Genomic DNA, 21,332 nt, shown 5'->3' with positions numbered 1-21,332 from the left:
GTTAGAGAAAAAAAAAACATTAACATTAACCCAAACAGAGTGATATGCTGGCGGCCACTGATGCATGGGTTTTGTACACAGATGTAGCAAGACTGCAGAGAGCAATTTCTTTCTTTTTAACCCTGTGGGACACCGTCTGCCATGACGATGAGTCAGCAAAGCAGTACAGTACTTATGCTTTTGGTAACTGCACATTAGTGTATGAGCTCCCTGAAATGGCAGATAGGAAATGCCTTTACTGTTACTCGATTTGTTAACGCTGAAGACGGGCCGAAACAAATAGAAATATGTGCCTTGCACCTTTGCACTGTTTGTCAAGCAATTAACCCCCATGATGAAGACAAAATACCCTTGGACCTGCCATTGAATCGAGTGTGGATCTACTCACACATAACATATGTGATTTGAAGTCTACAAAATTTAATTTCATTATTGTAAGTGCAGTGGAGATTACAGTATTCAACCAAGATAAATTTAGACCTGCTTTTTTATTGTGAGCAGGTATGTACATCACAGTACGCCCATTGGAGAATATTGTCTTTATATTGAGTATTAAGTTTTCCTGGTATAGACAGACTATCCTTTGCTGTGACTGTCACAAAGTCAATTCTGTATAGACTGGAAAAAGACTGCACATAACAAATTAATACAGTTGTATATAAATACAGCTGAACTAAGCATTGTATGAACCATAATGTACTGAAGAGTTCTGATATTTTGAAAACTTAATATTATTACAGTAATAACTCTAGTCAATCTGCAAGCAGCGTGTACACATATTAGCAAAAAGTCCCTCATTCTGTTTAGAGTCAGGCCAGCATTATTGAGGCTGAACTTATTTCAGTGCCCTGGGTCACAGTGGGACTATGTGCGTTCTTGCAATATCAGATGGCCTGCTATTTACATTCTTTAATTCCTGCACAACCAGATAGTAGTATTCTCACATTGCTGCACTCAGACAGAAACCCTGGTAACACTGGAGCTCAGTCTTTGATTTCTATCTTGTAATTCTTTCTCAGAGTTTTTGCTTGGGGTAGCTGGCTGGACAGTCACGACAGTGAACAGGCTGGGGCAATAGCTGGGGGAGCAGTAAGGGGGGTGAATTTCCGGGGGTTACAAATGTAAATATTCAAGCCCGATGTGTGCTTTTGCAGGACAGACCAACCTTAGTCTTAGCAAACAGCACTTCCAAAACAGTCTCAGAACTTGGTACATTTCTAACATCCTATACTTTTCGAGGCACCTCGAGGCATTTTAAACTCATCAACACTAATACAGAAAGAAATCACATTTATTTCAAATTGAAGTATAGACAACAATCTAAACGAGGACTATTTGACTGCACATCTGGAAAGCACTGCTGAAGAGTACTGGGATCTTGTAGTCTTCACATTGTCTGAGCTCGCAGTAAATTGATTTAGTTTTTGGGCTTAAATGGTCAAAGAACACCTAACCTTTTTCGATGGGTAATTTGAACGTACTGTACCTACAAAATGGGCAGTAATGCATTCCAGGTAATAGGATGGCTGTCCTCATTTCTTTTACATGCAATACATACAGCTCATTGAAGAGGGTGTTTGATGGTTGAGATTATCATTAATGAGAAGAACATAAATTACTTTATACCTTACTTACCATAAGGTGTTAAAAGTGTAATCAAAAAGACTACTCATATCCTTTCAGTCCCTTCCGCACACATTGGTCTTGGGAAGGCTAAGCTTGTTTCAGCAGCCTGCCCAGCTCTGCCAAAGCGTCTGTAACAGCGACAGAGCCAGATGCTCAGGCTCAGATGCTGAGAATTAGAGAGCACTCCCTGGTCTGCATGCCCACCACAGCTGTTCCACATTACCCTTTGGAAAAGGCCTGCAGGCTACAGAGTGATGCAGAATGCAAAGAGCTCTTCTGTTTCTGCAAAAACCTTAAAATGCCGCAATTTCCTCTTTTCTACATTAGAACAAATATGAAACACAGGTGCATAACTCTCAGGCAGCCCAATAATCGCTTTATCATTAAACATCACCATGAACTGGGCTTCAGAAAATAAAAATGTCTGCCAAAGAAACAGGAGAATTACTACAGCTCCTCATTTCCTCTGCTGAAGAATTATCATTAATCACATTTAGTTAATGATAAATACGTTTGATCAATTACGTTTTGGAAATGAATGTGATTTAATTTTCTGAAGGTTTCCTGCAGATCTCAGCTTTGTTGCATTGCAGCATTTAATGGAGAGGTGCTGCAATCTCTAAAACACTGCAGATTCGAGCAAACTGAAAAGGTTTCTTCAGCCGGAGAATTAAAGGCGGTGCTATCGCCTAAGACAAACTGTAGAAAGAATAATTGGAAAGTCCCATTTATTTGAAACTGTTAGTTCAGGTCCAATATCTATTTTTGAAAACCAGAATTTTGGAAATAAAACAGGAAAATAGTGCAGAGTGGAAGTATCACGCCACAGTCTTAAGAATCTCTTTATAAGTTTTGTCACTTCATGTATCAGAGCTTAACCTTTTTGTTAAATGTTTTCAGTTTCTTTAGATGCAGAGCTGCTCAGCAATCAAGTTTGCAACACCCTTACAAAGAGTGTTTTTTTCACTCGCAATATGGAATTAGAATTATGAACCTAGAAAGTGCCATACAGTCATCCAACAATACATTTAAGGTCAAATGAATTATTTATGTTATGGAAGACATATTAAGCTGGTGATGTAATAAATAACATTTAGACATGTATACTGCCTTTGATAGCTGGTCCAGGATATCAAACGCATAATAAATATAAATGATCAGATCTGTAACGTCTCCAGAAAAGTTTGAAACAGAAACAAATTCTTTATACAGAAACTCACGAATTACCTGGCGTCTAATTGTTTTTTTTTTTTGTAATAGTGAATTATTCAGGAATGAACAAGATGCCTCATTTACCAATTAAGTTGAGATGAGTTACTGAAAGCCATACAGATTAAAAGTATCGGGACATGAATTAAGTCCACCTCTTCTGAAGGAGACTGGTTTTTAATAATTTAATAAAAAGGACGTCCATTTTAGATTTTCTATGCATAAAATGAATGAAAACAATGTATTCCAGCTCCCGGGAGGACTGTACGATATCTGACAGAATGCAGTCTGTGCCCATCGCATGTGTTTCCTGGTACTCAGGCTGACAACGCCTGCTCCCGCTTGTCACGGTGGTCTGACTCGTCCAGTGGGACGCACGACCCCCTGCCGGTGATGGTGATCTGTTCTGAAAGAGCCGTGGCCCCACTGTCACGGAAGCACAGATCCAGTGTCTGACGAGACGCACAAGGCCGGGAAGCGGGCGCAGGTCTCCCGAGGGCTTCGGCAGCTCTTGACTCGACTCCATCACTTTGCGCAAGACCGAGTTTGTCAACCCGCTCACAGAAACCCGTCTTAAACCTCTCTTGCTCCGTGTTCACCCACAAATCTGCATTCATTATCCTACTGTACGATAAGCACTCGCCAGCAGGCGTAGTTCCTGTTAAGTTTTACTTTTTTTATTTCTTTTACGCATTGCAGCTTTTAAGCTCCCTTCTTGCCTATTTCACACTGCCCTCTGGTGTTTAAATCGCTGTTACATGCCAAGGCATTTCGGCTTTTTTACCCGTCGCTCTTGGAAGCGGAATACACTGGGCTGCAGTATTATGTTACTGTCACTTCACTGAGCGCAGCGTCAGAACAACCATTTAAAAGGTTCTGCTTCACTGGATGTTAATCTAACCCATCTGAGCGCACAGACCCGCGCTCGAAAACACGTCTGCAATGACAAAACAGACTACACGAAAAGCGTTCATGTTTCCATTTATTTGTAAGACTGCAAAACGACCCTTCCAGAGGCCGTGGCTAGCTGTTATTCGTCACAACAGATTGAAACCCTAAACTTAATTGGATTACAGTCAGGTTCAGAATTTAAAACGAAACGTACAGGAAAAAGCCCCACAAAAAAAAAAATGAAAGCGAGCCCTGCTGGGGGAAGCTGACAAAATGACCTCAGTGCCCATTACAAGGGAAGGCCAGGTGACGCGGAGAGGGTATCGACCGGCTCCTTAACTGAGGGCACGCCATTAGTTATGCAGGCTGTACCGCGGACGGACAATAAAGCGATACGACTCGTAATCGGACTGGCAGGGGTAGGTCAGACCGTCAGTGCCGTTGGAAGGGAGGACGGCCAGGTTGTTCTTGAATTCTTGGACGTGGGCGACGTAGCCACCACTGCACACCCACAGGACCCGGTTTTCGTACAGAATGCTGTAGTTTCCGTACGTCTGGCCTGTGTAGCCTGAGAGGCTGACGGCGGGGGCGGAGTCGCACCTGTAGCCGCTGTTTTGGCAGCCCTGCACGGAGGTGTAGACGCCCACGCTCCACGAGATGGGGCTGGACTTCAGAAAGGCGCTGTTGTGAGCTGGGGTTTGGAAGGACTGGGACCACCTGCCATTGGATCCCATGTTGTATCCCGAGCCGTAGTGCCTTTGGGAACTGTATTTTCTGTGGTAGGAGTTGTATCTGTACGTGTCTTGGGCGGCAGACATGTTGTAGGTGAAGCTCCAGGGGTCAGCGGTGTAGATCCTGGGTATGTAGTCTTCCCTCATTTGCTCCCGGTGCTGCATGAGCTTGGGGAATGAGACCGAGTGGAACTGGAATCCTTGGAGCATCCCGCTCTGGTAGACCTGGCTGTGACTCTTGAAAACGCTGGAGGTGAACTGGAGATCGAAGAGCTTCTCGGGGGGAATCATGGGGAACCGTATCTGCTGCAGGAGGGCTGACTCGCTCTCCAGGCTGGGGGCGCCGTCACCTGTGTGGTTGGCCTGGACCCAGCTCTCCACTGCCTCCAGCAGGAAGGCCTCATCTGGCACCACCAGATCGGAGCGAGACAACAAGGCTTGCATGGTCTCCCTGCCCAGCTTCGTCCACATGGGAGAGCCAATCAGGGCCTTGCAGTTCCAGGCCAGGTACTGGAGGCAGGTCTCCTGTAACATGGGGTCCCTAGAGCGGATGGCGTATTCATACAAGGACAGCTGGCTCTTAAAGGTGGAGTCCTCGGGCAGGAGCCAGGAGAAGAGCTGCCCAGCATATTGCTGCAAGGTGCTCACCTGGTAGTCGGAGGCCAGCTTGTGAAGGCACTGGGCTGATGAGAGGGTGACATCTATCTTGCGTGTGTACAGGTACCTGGAGTGGAGCACGAGAGTGAGGCAATCTGTTAAATCGTCAATCAGGTAAGCAGAACAAGGCAAACTACAATGCTACAGGTTTTGCTTCAGTGTTTAGCCCTTCATTGTGACTGATGTAAAACAAGGCTCAAAAGGCAAAGGGCCTGCATTAACTGAGTTTTAACTTAAAAAGCACAAAGAAACATGACCTTATTTCTACCAGAGATTAAGTAGCAGATACTCGTCAAAGAGAAGGGGGTGTGTGTGAGGACGCAGTGCATGCAGTTCACGAGGCTGCGACTGTGATGTCACCTGATGAAGTCAGCGACGAAGGGCTGGCAGTCCTGAGTGACTTCGATGGTGATCTGACTGGAGCTCTGGGTGAGATTAAGGAAGGAGGCCTCCGTGTTGAGGGACAGCACCACCTTGTGCACGCAGAGGGTTTGTGATGTGGCCTCCTCCTCCTCTCTGGAGCTCTTCACGGTGATGTAGAAGTCACAGCCCCGCTTGCTGTCGAACAGCTCCCCCAGGGCCTTCGGCAAGTCTGAGCTGCTGTCCAGAGAATACACGCTGGTGTCGTCCAACGCCACATCTGGAAGAAAGGCATAACTGTTAGGCTTCCAAAACTGCCAAAGCACTGATACTTCTTAAGGAGTTTATTAAACCAATTCAGCTTCTTGCATTATTTCTTGAAAGCCTTCTTACTGTTCTGAAGATCCTTTTTAAAATCAAAATAAACACTTGATCTAAAAAATCAGAGAATATTGCTTCACTGTAGGCAGTTTTACAGGTTTATTCCATGCGGAAAAGGAAAGAAAAAAGATGCAACATTTTGGCTGTGAAGCCTTCTCCAGGTGTTGATGAATGACATATACTTGCCCTGGGAACCTGATCCCGGAATATCTCTTCTAGTATTTTGGATCAGAACATCTTTACATCCAACTCTGACACTCTGAATGTCGGCTCCTGTTTTGACCTTTCAAAGCGTCTGACAGGGGGCTGGCTTTCAATGTTACAGCTGCAAAAAAAGATAACTGCCCCCCCCCCCTTCCCTTTCCTGGCATCTCTTTCCTGGATATTTCTCACTCACATGGGAGCTGACGTCTACTACAATCCACAGTGCAGAGAAACTACAGGGGCTGGAGTGCAGCAGGGGAGTGTGCAGTCACCAGCGGCTATATCACCCTACAGCTCACCACTGGCAGCCCCCTGAAGCTCAGCAGGTGTAAGCCTGGCCAATTCCTGGATGGGAGACCTCATGGGAAAGCTCAGGCTGCTGCTGGAAGAGGTGTTAGAGGGGCCAGTAGGGGGTGCTCACCCTGTGGTCTATGTGGGTCCTGATGTCCCTCTATAATGATGGGGACATTATACTGTAAAAAGGTGCAAATGGTAGGGGTGTTACCTTGATGTCCTGGCCAAAATTCCATTTGAGTGGAGCGTCCCAGTAAAATGGTTTATACGTGTAAGGCATTATTTACTAAGCAGGGTGCTGAATACTTACTCTTTTGGCAGCGGACTCCGGCGTCTTCAGAGTGTTGGCAGTCGGTGATGCCCCAGCCCTTGAACTTGCAGAGGGCCAGCGAGCTCTCTGTCCCCTGGCAACTCACATCGTCCAGCCAGATCCTGCCAGAGCCTGGGGACAGGCAGAGAGGCAGAGAGAGAGGGAGAGAACGGGGGGGGAATCGGACAAGGACCAGACAGCGCAGCAGAAAGAGTGTTCGTCTGAAACTCAGGCTTAACGAATTACAGTTTCCACCACGGACTTCCTCCTATTAAAATGAAGTCTGGTTTCTGTTCCTGGAACACAGTGTATATTGTCTACAACACGGTGTATACTGTATAATACATATAGCGAGTTTAAGAAAGATAAAATGATCTATTGGCTTGCAAGCTTGAATGGCTAGACCTCAGGTCATCACAATAGTAAGCCTGTTATATAGAAATAGCAAACCTATTTCTGTTAAAGGTCATCCTTTAAGAAAAGGAATTCAAATGTGGTGTGGAGCATTAATATATCTGTGTCTCGGGCAATTGTGATTATGTGAGGCTGCCTCTGATAAAGGCATGAACTAAACAGAAGAATAAATAAGGAAGCAAAAATCTGTTCATTTGAAAATGGCATTTCCCTCCATTTCTTTCCCTCTGACAAACAGAGGCCACGGCATCGCACATTATAGACTGTATTTCTCTGCCGTGGTACTGTAAGCAACATTTGCTGCCGCGGGTTCAGAGAGATGATCATGTGGCGCCTCCTGTGACTGCATCATTTCGATTGACAGAAGCCGCCTGACGCTAGGGAAGACTCCAAATACTGGCTAAAACTGTTGGGAAAACCTTCTTTTGGGTAAAAGGAGCTTGTGCGCCACTGTTCGAGAAACCCCCGGCAGGCGACCTCTGAGCGCCCGGACCCACTCCGTGTCTTCAGCTTCCCCACCTCTAGCCCAGCCAGGTGACTCACCTGCCCCGAACATGGCCCCCGTGACGGCGGAGGTGGCGTTGGCGAATCCCAGCGAGCGACACACGACCGTGGCGTCGGCTATATCCCAGCTGTCGTCGCAGACCGTCCCCCAGCTCCCAGTATAATACACCTCCACTCGGCCCTCAGAGGAGGACGCGCCCCCCACCAGCCTCACGTCCCCGTTGCTCGCTGCTGCAGGGGGGGAGAGCCGGAGGCCGCCGTGAGCTCCCGAGAGACCGCAATGCAGAGATGCTTCCAGTTGTCTTTCTCAAAGTCCCCTTTATTTCTACACCTTTTACTAGGATGTCTCGAAAACACTTGATTCCGAATATGTTTTTTGGAAAACAACGCTCTTTATAAAGATTCGTCGTCATATTGAGCGTACACAACATACACAAAAAATCCCATTGACTGTAATTAACTATTCACCATGGAGAACAGTTTCTACATACAACAGCCTCACTTTTAACCTTGATCTGTCATGTTGTGGACATGTTGATACTTCAGCATTCGCCAGTTTCGCTTTAGTTCAGACATTTTTAAGACGTGCAGACGTTCAGACGTGCTCCGGTATTTTCTTTCTACTCACAAGTTTAATTTGAAATAAGCGGACTAATTGAAAACCCAGACAAACAGTGCCACCTGCTGGTAAGACCGTAAACTGAGTTTTCGTGAGCCTTTCTTCTCACCTGCGTCCGGTCTCGCCTGCAGCAGCAGGAGCAGCGCAGCCAAAGCGGCAGCGAAACTGCACACTCGCATCTTCACGGCACGACTGGAAGGAAACGCACTTGTCTGGAACGACAACAGAAACAAAACGGAGAGGAGGAAGTGAAATGCGATTTCTGCTGTCAAAAGGACTTCTCACTTCTCTGGACTCGAATAGCACAAACCACAAACAAGTACAGTACAGAAGAGGTTTCCGTACCGGCAAGTACTGTGCAGTATACTGTATGTGCTGTAGTGCTTAGACGCTAGTCAGTTTTTTCACTTTGTTTCGCATTGTCCATTCCTGGTACTGAAGGTCTGGTGTATCTATAGACTATCCGGGTCTCTTCAAAGCCCCAGCACCCGAAGAGCTGAGACAAGCTAGTGAATTGGTCCAGTTAAGCCAGTAAGCAGCTGGTTTAGCTCAGTAGGATCTGAGCTGGAAGGAAAACCTGCGGACAAACCAGACACGAGTGGTCTACTCAGTCCTAACACGACTTACATTCTTCCTTCTGTTGTAAGGTCCTAAGAATTAACACCTCAAGAATTAACACACAAAAAAAGATTTTTTAAAGGACAGCAAAAAAAAATAAATACAAAACACACAACAAAGCCATGACTACGTTCTACACAAGTTATATTAATGTATCATGCATCATTTCTAATGAAAAAGACCCGACCCAGGCTGCCGGTATGCGTCTCCAAAGCAGACAAATGGCACTTACCAATTCTCCTGTTGCCTACCTAGGCTGCCAAGAACAGAGACTAAAGAAACACCCCAGTTCAGACTAAAGCAGGTCCCTTCAGACAGTACAATACAATTCAAATGGAAAACCGAACACAGCGCCGAGTCCCAATTCAAGCAGAAACGCGAGTTAATGGGAAGTGTTACCGTTATAAATAAGGAGAAATAGAAGACACAGGAGCTGGTTTACATGAGGTAAAACGGATTTTCAAACGCTACAAAAATACAAAACACGAATCAACTTTTCACAATCCCTGTGCAGTCTTCGCAAACTGGAACATTGAAAACGTTCCTTAACATTTCATAATTAAAAGGAAAACAGCATGCCATCTATGAACACAGGTCATACAGTAAGTATCCAGTGTTTAAAAGTGAAAATCTCCTGCGCGATTTATTTTTATAATAACAAGAACTGGCGGCACAGTGGTCAGATTTATTGCTTCGCAGCGCTGGGGCCCTGGGTTCAATTTCAGAGACCCGGGGTGCTGTCTGTGTGGAGCTTGTATGTTTTTCGCTGGATTTCCTCTCACTATCAAAAGACAAGCTGGTAGGTTGGCTTCTGGGAGAACTGGCCCAGGTGTGTGTGTGTGCGGGGCGGGTATCTGTGTTTGGGTCAGTATGTACCGTGGTGGACTGGCTTCCGTTGCTTGCCGGGATAGGCTTCTCCGCGACCTTGCATTGTAAGATGCGGTTAAAAAATGGATGTAGGGATAAAAAAAAATGGCACACTGCCGTCGGGCACCCCAGCAAACTTTAACGGTGAATCAACCATCGAGGTTTTTTTTTTATAAACCGCAAATCAAAGTTAATCAAAATACCATACTAACCCTCAGTAGACTAATCTCTGCACTTAATGTAACTAGCTTTGAAGTGGCAGATGTTTAAATTATTACTGACCAGTTCAATTACGAGAAATAAAGACACTGGATAATTAAAAGTGCGGTTATCTGGTCTGCCTCACTTACCTCTGAGGTAAAACTGTTCCAAGCCTCATCAAACTCCAGCACTACAGTCTGCCGTTTCTAATAGAAGTACATGGAGTTGTTCTTTGGGTACCGCGGGTGCTAGTCCCTTAAACGGCATTATGAGCAGAATATATTTCTTTGCGAGCATCACACGTTAAAAGCAAAAAAAAAACACTCAAAATCGAAACTTAATAATGGAGGTAATTTCTAAAAAAAAACAATTCACCCGTTTCCTTTTTGGTCTGAAAAATTCAACGGGGACACATGTTTAAAACGAATTGGAAGAAATTCTAGCAAAATTAATTTTGAGGATAAAGGCTTTTGTTCCCGAAACACCGACATGTAGGATCGTGTAAACCCACGGTTTTAAAATGCACTTCAGACTACTGTGTTATTGACAATGACGCTCTAGAAAAAAAAACTATTTGAATAAAGCCTGGGCTACACTAACTTTAAATTCTGGGCTAGACACAGGTGTGAGATGCACACAGCTTTGAAACAGCCTCAGCTTACATTAATTTGGATCTATTCAGCTACACTAAACTTCACAAGCCAGTTTACATTTTACAGTTAAGTCTTTCAGCTGCGGCATAAAAGTCCGTTCAGGAGTAATAATTTAGAAAAAGAATCAAAGCCGATGTTTTAACCGGCAGGTCAAAGATAAGATATTTGCTCTGCGACTAAAATGTCCTGAACTGGTTAACGATTCGGAAAGAATGCATTCTAAGCGTCTTACCCGCCGACACCGAGAATCAAAGTGTCAAACCCCAAATCTTTCAGCGCCAGAGCTGCACTAACCCCTGCAGACGGCGACCAGCTATAGTCCTACAACTGGATTAGGAGGAGTTTCACTTCGGCCCCCTTCCTGGAAATCACATGGGCCGCCACGAAGAGACCTGGTCTCCCACGGACAGAAATGAAATTTCATCTCGGCGTTGAACAAAAAGAAAACGGGAACATCACGAGTGTTTATTGAAGTTTTTTTTTTTTACTGGGGAAAACAAAACTTTACAACTGATCCTCGAGGCGATGCAGAACTTTCGTTCACGTTTTTTTTAAAAAAACAAAAATTAAAAACAATCCTAAAAAAAAAAATAAAACACGCCGACCTCAAGTAAGCAAACAGTGTCAGACCCGCAAGCCGTCTTTCACAAACAGTAAATGTAAATGGATCTAGTCAGTTTTGAGGATACACTGTCATTTCTCTGCAGTGGTTGTTCTTGGCGTTTCAAGGTCCCTTAACGATAAACGTACAGCACATTTTGTTAAAGGTGAGGTGACTGGCTTTCTAAATTCCTCTCCAGAAAGTCAGAAACTTGTCGAGTGTGAGGCTGCAGAGTTGTTGGGGAGAGACCGTGAGCCAAGCCTGGCGGACCAGGCTGAGACGCACAGTCAAGAGGAAACGCCGCATCGCCGCGGCCCATCTCTCAGAAAGGGCACTTATCTGCCCCCCCCTCGGAGTGTGACTGCGACTGTGTCAGAAAAACGCCGTCTGACGCCTGAGCTCTCTAGATGAACTCCAGCCCCTCGTACTTCACGTCCCCGATCTTGGTCTCGGGCATCAGGATGCGCCCGTCCAGCGTGAACGCCAGGATGTAGGTGGCGATCTTGCCGGCGTCCTCCTCGGACTTGAGCGCCAGGACGATCTGGTCGTCGGTGTCCGGGACGAACTTGAAGGAGGAGAAGCCGTGCGTGGGGTTGAGCTGGCCCACCCGGCTGACCTGGATGTGGCGGAAGTCAGGCGAGCAGCTCAGGACCAGGTTGGTGCCGCGGCGCTCGTCCGCCTTCTCGTCGTAGCGCTCGGCGCTGGCGCGGCGCGGCAGGAAGAACCAGCGCTGCAGCGTGTCGCTCCACGCCGCCGACTCGTGGATGAGGTAGCCTGTACGGGCGGACAGACGGGAATTAAAAGATTTTTTCAAAAAACGGTCTTCAGACCTTGTTTTTAGCGCTCAAATGATTGTGCAGATCGGTAAATCGGGATAAAGGGTGGCACCGCGTTACAGTGGTTAACACTGCTTCAAGTTCTGACCTGAAGTACTATCTGTGTGGAGTTTGTACGTTCTCCCTGAGTTCAACAGGGTTTCCTCCAGGTGCTCCAGTTCCCCCCCCACAGTCCAAAAACATGCTGGGGGGCTAATTTGCTCTTGGGAAAACTGGCCCTGGTGCAAGTATGTGTGTGTCTGTGGGCCATGTGATGGACTGGCCTTGCTGGGATAGGCTCCAGCTCCCCCACAACCCCCAAAATGGATAGATGGATGAATCCAATTTTTTCCAAAACCTTCCTATCTATATTACATCATAGCGCTGTTACAGGGTCTGCAAAAAAAAAAAACGACTTGAAATGGAGCTGGAAAAGGAGCCGTCTTCTGCATGATCCCCCCTGTACCTAGAAACAGGTGCCCTTCTTGGGAATTCGGTCTTCCTTGCTCAGGAGGCAGAGACGCCTAAACAACCGACCCTCAGTCCCGTCACGGTGATCACCCCCCTCACCCCTCACTGCCCTTCCCCAGTCCTCACCTGGGGGGGTGATGCCCGCGGCGGCTCTCAGGGCGTTGTACTGGGGCACCCAGTTCTCGTGCTCCACATTCCCCTGGTACCCCACCACCTTCACCCACTGGGGGTTCTCGTTCACCACCTCCCCAGTGGTGGTGGTCCACTCCTTCCCCAGGCCCCCCACGTAGAGCCGCTCGTCCTTCACCGCCAGCCACTCCGCCTTGAACCCTGCGAGGGAGAGGCGACCGTCAGCATCCCACCGATTCGCCACGGCACCCCGAGTTCCCCAGCAGGGCGTTTAGAAGGACCAGTAGGCCAGAAAGTGAAATTGAAACCTGTGCTGTTGACCTTCGGCTCATCAGCCACTAGAGGGAGACAAAGAGCAAAATACTGTGTGCGCTTCAAGACATGATGGCAAAGAACCTCAATACCTTGATAAGAAGGCTCCACAGACGAAATGTTGTATCTCTTCTTTTCCTTTCAGCAAGCAATAAACCTTCACCTGTTCCTTGGCAGCAGAGAACCTCGGTCAAGGGATGATTACCAAAAGCCATAACACTCTGCAACTCACAGCTGGCAGCCCCCTGAAGCTCAGCAGGTGTGAGCCTGGCCAGTACACGGAGGGGAGACTCCTGGGAAAGCTAAGGTTGCTGCTGGAAGAGGTGATAGTGGGACCAGTAGGGGGCGCTACCCCCAGAAGTCTGCATGGGTCTTGTTCCCCCCAGTATGGTGATGGGGACACTATACTGTAAAAAGGCGCCATCCTTCGGATGAGAAGAAAAACCGAGGTCCTAACTCTCTATGGTTATTAAAAATTCCAGGGCATTTTCCAAAAACAGTAGGGGTGTTATCCCAGCATCCTGGCCAAATTTCCCCATGGCCTTTACCAGTCATGCTCTCCTAATAATCCCCATCTCTGAACTGGCTTCATCACTCTGTTCTCCTCCCCACTGAGAGCTGGCGTGTGGGGAGCGGACTGGTGCATCATCCAGGTGAAACTACACTCTGGTGGTGGTAGTGGAGGCGAGTCCCCATTACCTGTAAAGCGCTTTTTTTAAGTGTAGTGTCCAGAAAGCGCTATATATAAGAGTTCATTAAATAATAATTAAATAATGTAAATATTAAACTATTCTAAATAATTACATTATTATTAAAATACATTTCAAGCAATGACTTCATCCATAAATAGCACCTGGCTGAAACTCACAAGGATCACCAGTTCACAGCCTGCAGAAGTCCGGACGGTGTGCCCAGGCTGAGGAGGTGGCACGAACCTTTAGAGACGGAGCCATCGCCATCGGGGAGGATGACCCAGGGCACGGCCCTGTTGCCCGTGATGCGGTACACCACGCCGGTGCGGTCGTCCACGCTGTACAGCTGCCCGTTGAACGCCACCAGCTCCGACAGCTCCATGCCCCGGCCCTTCTCGGCCAGGTGCGTCTCCAGCACCACGTCCTCCTTGTCCCACTCCACCCTCACCGAGTCCCCGCTCTCCGACACCAGCACGTGGCCCCGGCGCATGTAGCTGAACCAGGTCTGCTCCTTGGCGCTGCGCGAGTCCGTGTCCAGGTCGGCGATCAGGCCCAGGCGGTACCGCACGCCCTGCGCCGAGCGCTCGGGCGGGCTCAGCGGGTACGTGTCGTTGTACCGCCCGCCCCCCGGCCGGCTGGCGCGCCAGCCGCGGCTGTCCTCCGGCGGGGCGCGCGGGGCCGCGCCGGGGGCCCCCGCGGAGCGGTGCAGGTACAGCAGCAGGGCCAGGGTGAAGGCCAGGGCCACGGCCACGATGGGCCTCCACTTGAGCCGGAAGCGGGGGTCCGTGGGGTTGGTCATGGAGGCCAGCACGGGGAGGGTGCCCACGGAGATGTGCAGAGAGTTCATAGACTCATTCCGCTCAGGCGAGCCATAGCCTGGGACAACGGGCATGGAGCAGGGAGCGGGAGAGAGCCCTGGGGGGGGGAGAACAGGGACAAGGAGGGTCAGTGAACCGGACATAGTCGCTTCTCCCCCAGCTCCAAAGATCGGCACATGAGGTCACGAGTCTAGGGAAGACAAAGGATTTCCTGTCATTTCTGTTTTGAACCCGCCTCTCCGAAAAAAAAGTGCGATTAAGGTCCCGCGCTGTCCGGGAGCTGAGCTTTCACGACACGCCTTTAAGTAAACAGGACTCCTGGAGCTACTTCCGGGCCGTGTTCAATGTTCAACCCTGGGAAGGTTTCACAATACTTCGCCCCCCAGCCTTTACCACACAAAAGCCGCCACGAGTTACTTCACTATATGAACTGCAAAAAGGCGCAGAGATCAGGACTGGGCCTTTAACACGCATCCTGAGAGCAGTCAGAACACGTGAAAAGTCATTCAACCCTGGAGCAAGTCACTGGCTTGTCTTCTACACACATTTCCAATTTCAGAAACAGTAAAAAAAAAAAATACAATTCAACATGAAACAATGAAGAATAAACACTGAAGATTCTTAAGCAATATTTCAGAAATGCGTTCTGATGTAACTGGAAGATTTAATTATAGTCTCTGTGGGCAGGTGCCTCTTCAGTTCCACAGTGAGAAAGCTGGGGCTGAGATTCAAAGATTACCCAGAGATTAAAGTCTCTAGATTGAGTTTTCACATCGGCAACAAAATGAATTAAGCGAGTACTTAAATAACCCCAAATGAACACTGCCCGTACAATCTTCTTCTGCAAAAAAAGACCTCACCTGACGTAGTTCAGATCACAACGCTGTTATGTTCAAGTGAGCAACAGCCGTAGCTATAATAAAACCTGCAAAACAGGTCTTCTCTGTTTTCACTAAAATTAGAACCTTGCCAATCCTGAATAAACAAAAGACATTCTAAATTTCACAAAAAACTCACATAAAAATGTCTTTAAAACGAGTTAAAAGAAAAATGTAACAGTTTAAGTCTCCCCTCTACCAGCCATCACTACATATATTCGCAGAGAAGAAAGCCAGGAAATGACACCACAAAAAAACACATTAAAAATTATCACATGATTCTAATTACAATTCTAATTCAGCTCAAGGGCAGCACCAACCACAAAATCTACCACCGCCAACCACTTAAGCTGAAACAGTTCACATTGATTTTATACTTATGAAGGCTGTACAGAAATGCTCAATCTCACAACCCCAGAACACAAATCTCAGCGCTGAACTGCTTGGTTAACTTTTTCAGTATAATAGCAACGGTCATTTAACAAACGTGTCAGAACTAAACGTGGAACTTCATTAAACGTTTGTATCCAACATTTTCTTTCCCATCGGGAGGAGATACAGCCAAACAATGCAGGAAAACAACTTAAAAAGGTTAAAGACCCAAAGGCCCATACTACAGCACGGAGGAGCAGAATTCCCTTGACCCTAGTGAGAGCACATAGTGAAGAATCAGCACGTGGGGTCACCACAAGCCCCCCAGAGCCGCACTGTACCTTACCAACATGCCACAGGTGCACCCCGGAGAGAGTGAAGACGTGGAGGCCGGGAGTGGCTCAGTATCTCGGATACGGCCAGGGAAGCAGGGAGCAAACAGGTAGAGCAGGAAGTGCCGGCAGAAAAGCACGTTGTGGGGGCAGGCACTCGCTCCTGCAGTAAGAGAGGTCAGGAGGCTGAGCCAACGCCAGGCTCAGCTCCCACAACTGCCCAGCAGCAGCGCCAACACGACCGCCAGCCAACACCAGGGACCAGCTAGCCTAAAGCACTGGATAAGATTTTCACTTGACCCGTAAGATTGAAAAACGGTGACCTATACACTGCCAAAATGTCTGAAGGTCCTTATTACAGAAAGAAACCAGGAGCTGTATTGTAATCAATTAACAAATGAAATGCAAATTCACAATCTGTAGCGGCAGACGATTTCACCCACACTGATCTTAAGTGCGGGTCTAGGAAGCACAAATAAAAATGATTCGTTATTACACACACATGGCGGGAACATTCACTTTAGACGCAGTCTGCTCTTAGTCTAACACTACTGCCTTTCTATAGCTTTGTGCTCAGGGCTGTGTGTGAAAGCGAATTCATTGGTGTTCTGGACTCACAGCTGCACGTCTGTCTCTGGGAAATGGAGAGCTATGTTTAGAATGTATGTTTATTTTTATAGCCAGTTTTCTTTTCCTTCTGAACGGCCCGTGAACGATGACACAGGCTACAGACAGCCACCTCAGTCAGGCCCTGCTGGCGGCCCAGAGAGGTTACTTCAAGGCTGACTGGCAGTGGGGGAACAACAGGGAACAATGGCCTCTACAAGCCAGATGAACTGGGCAAAACAGAGCCCGTTTCAGGACCAGCTTCTTGACGCTGTGCTGGGAAACAACGCCTCTCCGAGACCTGCCCTGTGTCAGTGTGTGGAGCTCGTAGGCCCACTGCTCAATAGCCCTTTTCAACACAGACCCCCGGCCAGACAGACCTCCTTTTTGGACTGGTGTGTCTGGGGAGGGCTGCTACCTTCAGTGAGCCTGTCAGCCCAGTCACTCTGCATCCTGCAGCAGGGAGCAGATCCCAACACCACTCCAGAGGCTCCCGAGACAAAACAGGAAGGTCTTAATATGTGCAAATAATAAAAAAAATAATCAAATAATGTAAAAGTCCCACAGGCCACACAAAGAACGCTTCAAAATTTTCTAGAGGCTACAGAGAGTACGAGGAAGCAGCCTTCTCGCTGCGCCCAGAAACTCTTGTTGCCAGGAGGCTGTGAATCAATCAATCAGTTAATAATTATTAAGGCAAGAGGTGGGTTTTTGTTGAAAGAAATATTCACACTGATACAATTAGGAACACGAGCAGAGTAAATGCTTTTCCTGCACTCTCTTTATTTCCCACTTCAGGACTTCATATACGGTCTAGTATTTTGGGGGGCCACATACAAGGATTACAAATGATTAGAATGAAAGGAACGTTTATTTCTCCCGGTGTGAAATTCCACCCTTCCTCCCTGAAAGGTTCAGAGCCTCAGCTGGTCTTGCTGCAGTTTACCCTGTGTGCTGCCAGGCACATTACAAAAATGCAGCGAAAAACCACAACACCTTGGGAAAAAAAGAAAGGAAGATTCGGAAAACAGGCTGCCTTCCGGACACAGAAAGCGCCACTAAGAAATTAAATAGACAGACTGACAAAAACCTTGGTAGTAGTTGTTCATCTCCTGCGTTGGTCTATGATCTGCTAGCCCAAAGAAGCATTTAGAGGGAACGTCCCCAGTTCACACACACTCCAACGACACTAGTGCTGCTTTTCAACATGCTCATCAAGAGGAACGAAACTGCTGCTGTACTCTATACCTTTCCACCTCTTTTTCTGTGAGCGCCGGACAGCCATCTCTCCCCACACACTCCCTCAGATCTGCTCCACTCCTGGTTCTGAACACTCATGGACACAATCAGGTATTTTATAGGGATGAGAAGGAATTCATGGGGTGAGAGACTGCTATGAACTTTAACTACACAAAGATTAATCTCAAACTGCTTAACTAGGGTCCAAGGGGCAGTGTGTTACTGACACTGACACCTCTCACACACTGATTCCATTTCAGTTTTGCAAAGTCACGCTTAAAACAACTGTTGGCTTTCTTTTCTTCAGCATACAACCGGTTCAAAACAAATACTAGAAGTTTATATTTTTTCCTACACATTAAATCCATAGAAGAACAGTTTCAATGCATCTAAGCTGTAAATTTAGGACAAGGGCCACCTGCACAGATACCGGAACACCACACAACACGGCCCCACTTGTCATACAAGTTACAAGAAGCCTTGTAACCACGGAAACGCAAACATCCGTACTAGCGGAGCTCTTGATCCAGCCTGTATCATGTTGTCACTGCAATTCTGGTGTACGAAGTGTACCGTTTTTAGGAGTCCTGCCTATTACGCCATATCCTAATCCAGGAAACACAGCACCTAAAGCTGCATGGCAGGAAACGAGGATGGGGGAAGAGTTTCAGTGTTACACAGACCAGACCAATGGTCTGCGTGACCCTGTAATCTGCACCCTCCCTCCCCTCACTGTTTCTTCCAGGGCTTTTTCAGTGGCTAGATATCTCAGCAAACACTACAGGTCTTATTCATAGCTGCGCAGACGGCAGCAGTGTGGTTAAGAAGCCAAACGTGATACCAGGAACAGTAAGAGATTTTATCATTTCCTTTAAAATGCATGAATAGGTTTAAAAACCCGGGGGACTGCAAAAGGAAACCAAAGACGGTTTTGACAGAACAGTTGCTGGCCTAGTGTTTTGTCATAATTAGAAAACAACAAAACTAGGTACTGAAGTATTCAACTATTACAATTTAGCAAGGTGAATACTGCCAGTTAACGTTTCTTATTTGGTAGGTTTGGGACTTTTAACTTGCCCTTTTCTTTAAAACATTAAAATTAACAAAAACAATAGAAAGTTTTAAAAGCCTATAGGTACCAGTCCTGAAAAAAAACCTTACGGAAATTTTCAATATGCACCAACTCTACATAGTTAGACTGCGTCTAAAAGGCCTGCTCCCCTAGGACAGCTTTTTACTTAATTATTATAACTTTAATTATTAAAGTGACGTTTTGTGAGCCCCAAAACTGGGGCACACCTGTCTCGGTTTGATATTCATTTTGGCCATAAAAATACATTTGAAAGAATTTAAAATGTAATTGCTTTCAAATAGAGCACTTTTCTAAGACTTAGGTTTTACCTAAAATGGGTATGTAACTAACTGATCCTGTATCACCATGCGGGGAAATTGAGCAAACTTTAACCGCAGGCTAAGTCTGAAGGCGAGTCTAGAACATCACTTTTTTTCCCCCCCAAGCCTTTAATAACTGCAGGAATAATTAAGAAAATTAAATCCATGGGCTGTTTTTTAGACTCCAGGATGATCATCACACAATGCAATTAACGAGGCACTCTGTCGTAAAGTCATCTAGGCTTAATTAAATGTAATAATACCTACAGTGTCATTACAACCACTTTTCTGAAGAAGTCTCCTTCAGTGCAAAAACTAAAGAAGCTCCCGTTGTACTACGCATAATAATGTTTAAAAAGTCAAACATTATTCTCCAGACATTTACCCTACAGATGCTCACTCATAGCGCCCTGGGAACAGATGCTGCTTTCATCAGAAACCGGACAACACTCAGCTCAGCTCCTCCGAGCTTCAATACCACAGTTGGCTTCCTCGCCGCTTCATACCGCGGAGAGGTGACCTTGCGCAGCCTTGTAGAAGCTAATTTGTCTTCGCTTCATTTTAAATACCGCACGCTGCAAATTCTAGGCAGGCAGATGCACCAAATTGCAGGATAATTAAAAAAAAAACAACAACACTCTGCACAGATGCTGCGTTCAGGAATTCGCCGATACAGTAGGTAGCCACTAATCGTCGCTCCATCTCCGACCGCGGTCGTTAAGAGCTGAGCTCAGCGGTGCCAGCCACGCAGAAATAAAACACAAACATGACAGTATTATACAGCGATACTTGCAGTGAGTTGCGATCCTCCGTAGGTCTCACTCAGTGAGTGGTGTAGGGAGGGGGGGAGGAGAAAAAACGCGTTTATTCTGTCGTAAGCCGTCCCTGCTCCATCGCTTGGCTCACATTGCGTCTCCCCGCAGAGCACTTCCGCTCCCTCTGAGACAGCCCCGCCTACCCAACACGCATTTTGCGCAACTTATGAGCCTGAGGCTTATCTTCTCTGGGAGGGACAGTAAGGTCTCCCCCAGCCTTATGTTTTGTTGTTTAAGCTCAAACAAGACGCACGAATGAATGACCACAAGGCTAAGGGCAGGATAAAAGAATAGACACACGGTGAACCGCTCTACTACTTTTTCACTTGGACTCTGTGGCCCCGACAGAACTACGCAGCCGTCACTAGAGGGCGCCACAGAGAGCCTCAAGTTCTACATTTGTAACTAGCGCTCCCTATGTTTATAATATAGCGTCTGCGGCCGCTATTTTTTAAATTATAACGAGAGGGTTTTATTGGTGTTAGAATATAAGACAGGAAGCTCTTCAGCCCATCTAGCCATTTGGTGGTTAGGACTAAATTGATCCAAGGATCTCACCCAGCTGCTTCTTCATAGAAGCCAGGGGGTATCGGCTTCAACAACATGGCTGGGTAGGCTGTTCCACACTCACATTACCCTTTGGGTACAGAAGAGCCTCCTGTTGTCGGTTTTAAATACACTTCCATGTAGAATATTACATTTTACTCTGGGCATGCACCATCTGGTCTACCTAACCCTTTCTCCACCCTAACTTTAAGTAAGCAAAGTGGACCTAATTTCTATCTGCTCTGCTGTGCAGTGGGCTGCATTTTCAGTCATTTCTTAGGTGAATCCACTTCAAATAACTAATTAACTGCAACAGCAGAACTCCACCTGGGATTCGAACCCAGGACCCTCCAGGCTGAAGTCCTGTCTAGTACTCCACACTGCTGCCTTTACAGGCATTGTATGGGGTGCATAGCCGAGAGGGAATGGGTGGAAGGGTTGATGCTTTAAGAAATTCGAGCTAGACCTTTGTGTCTACCCAGGAATAGAGCTCTTTTACCCTTATCATCTTTGTGGACCCAGGCCTGCTTCACCTGTAGTTTATGTCGTTGACCTTTCACGCTGCATGACGTTCAAGAACACAGTACATTCACTGACTGTTCGTTAACACCAAGTGACACAAAACTTCCAAACTTTGCAAATGAAACCACTTTCAGGGCTCCTAGACTAAAGCACAGGTCTCGGCTGGTGACAATGGTGGATCTCACTGGACCCAGGTCTAAATCCTTGGCTTTTGGAGACTGTTGCAGTTCCATTGTTATGGAATGCCCTTCCT

At 46.9% G+C, this 21,332-nt stretch overlaps 2 protein-coding genes across 5 annotated transcripts; both read right to left on the bottom strand.

Annotated features, from left to right (window-relative positions):
- Nucleotides 1–3,796: 3,796 nt before the first annotated feature.
- Nucleotides 3,797–10,872, bottom strand: lgals3bp.1 (galectin 3 binding protein, tandem duplicate 1). Of its 2 annotated transcripts, none has more exons than XM_088926826.1 (6): nt 10,772–10,872; nt 8,310–8,412; nt 7,621–7,812; nt 6,664–6,795; nt 5,475–5,754; nt 3,797–5,181 (listed from the first exon to the last, which is right to left on the bottom strand). In XM_088926826.1, the coding sequence occupies exons 2-6, from the start codon at nt 8,377–8,379 to the stop codon at nt 4,080–4,082; spliced, it is 1,776 nt and encodes a 591-aa protein (XP_088782952.1). In that variant the 5' UTR covers nt 8,380–8,412; nt 10,772–10,872; the 3' UTR covers nt 3,797–4,079. The 2 variants fall into 2 exon arrangements, with proteins under 2 accessions (XP_088782952.1, XP_088782953.1); XM_088926827.1 differs by lacking the exon at nt 10,772–10,872 and adding an exon at nt 10,036–10,101.
- Nucleotides 10,873–10,998: 126 nt separating this feature from the next.
- On the bottom strand, nt 10,999–20,125 carry LOC148824133 (soluble calcium-activated nucleotidase 1-like). 3 transcript variants are annotated; one of them, XM_088926829.1, is made up of 4 exons: nt 19,990–20,125; nt 13,803–14,474; nt 12,553–12,756; nt 10,999–11,914 (listed from the first exon to the last, which is right to left on the bottom strand). In XM_088926829.1, exons 2-4 carry the CDS (start codon nt 14,449–14,451, stop codon nt 11,544–11,546), a joined length of 1,224 nt encoding a protein of 407 aa, XP_088782955.1. In that variant the 5' UTR covers nt 14,452–14,474; nt 19,990–20,125; the 3' UTR covers nt 10,999–11,543. The 3 variants fall into 3 exon arrangements, with proteins under 3 accessions (XP_088782955.1, XP_088782954.1, XP_088782956.1); XM_088926828.1 differs by lacking the exon at nt 19,990–20,125 and adding an exon at nt 17,814–17,939; XM_088926830.1 differs by lacking the exon at nt 19,990–20,125 and adding an exon at nt 15,974–16,064.
- Nucleotides 20,126–21,332: the final 1,207 nt, after the last annotated feature.

The sequence above is a fragment of the Atractosteus spatula genome, chromosome 11 (genome assembly GCF_055471065.1).
Source record: "Atractosteus spatula isolate fAtrSpa1 chromosome 11, fAtrSpa1.hap1, whole genome shotgun sequence".
Taxonomy (NCBI): domain Eukaryota; kingdom Metazoa; phylum Chordata; class Actinopteri; order Semionotiformes; family Lepisosteidae; genus Atractosteus; species Atractosteus spatula.
The sequence above is the reverse complement of the archived record's forward strand: the minus strand, read 5'-3'. Positions and strand labels throughout refer to the sequence as shown.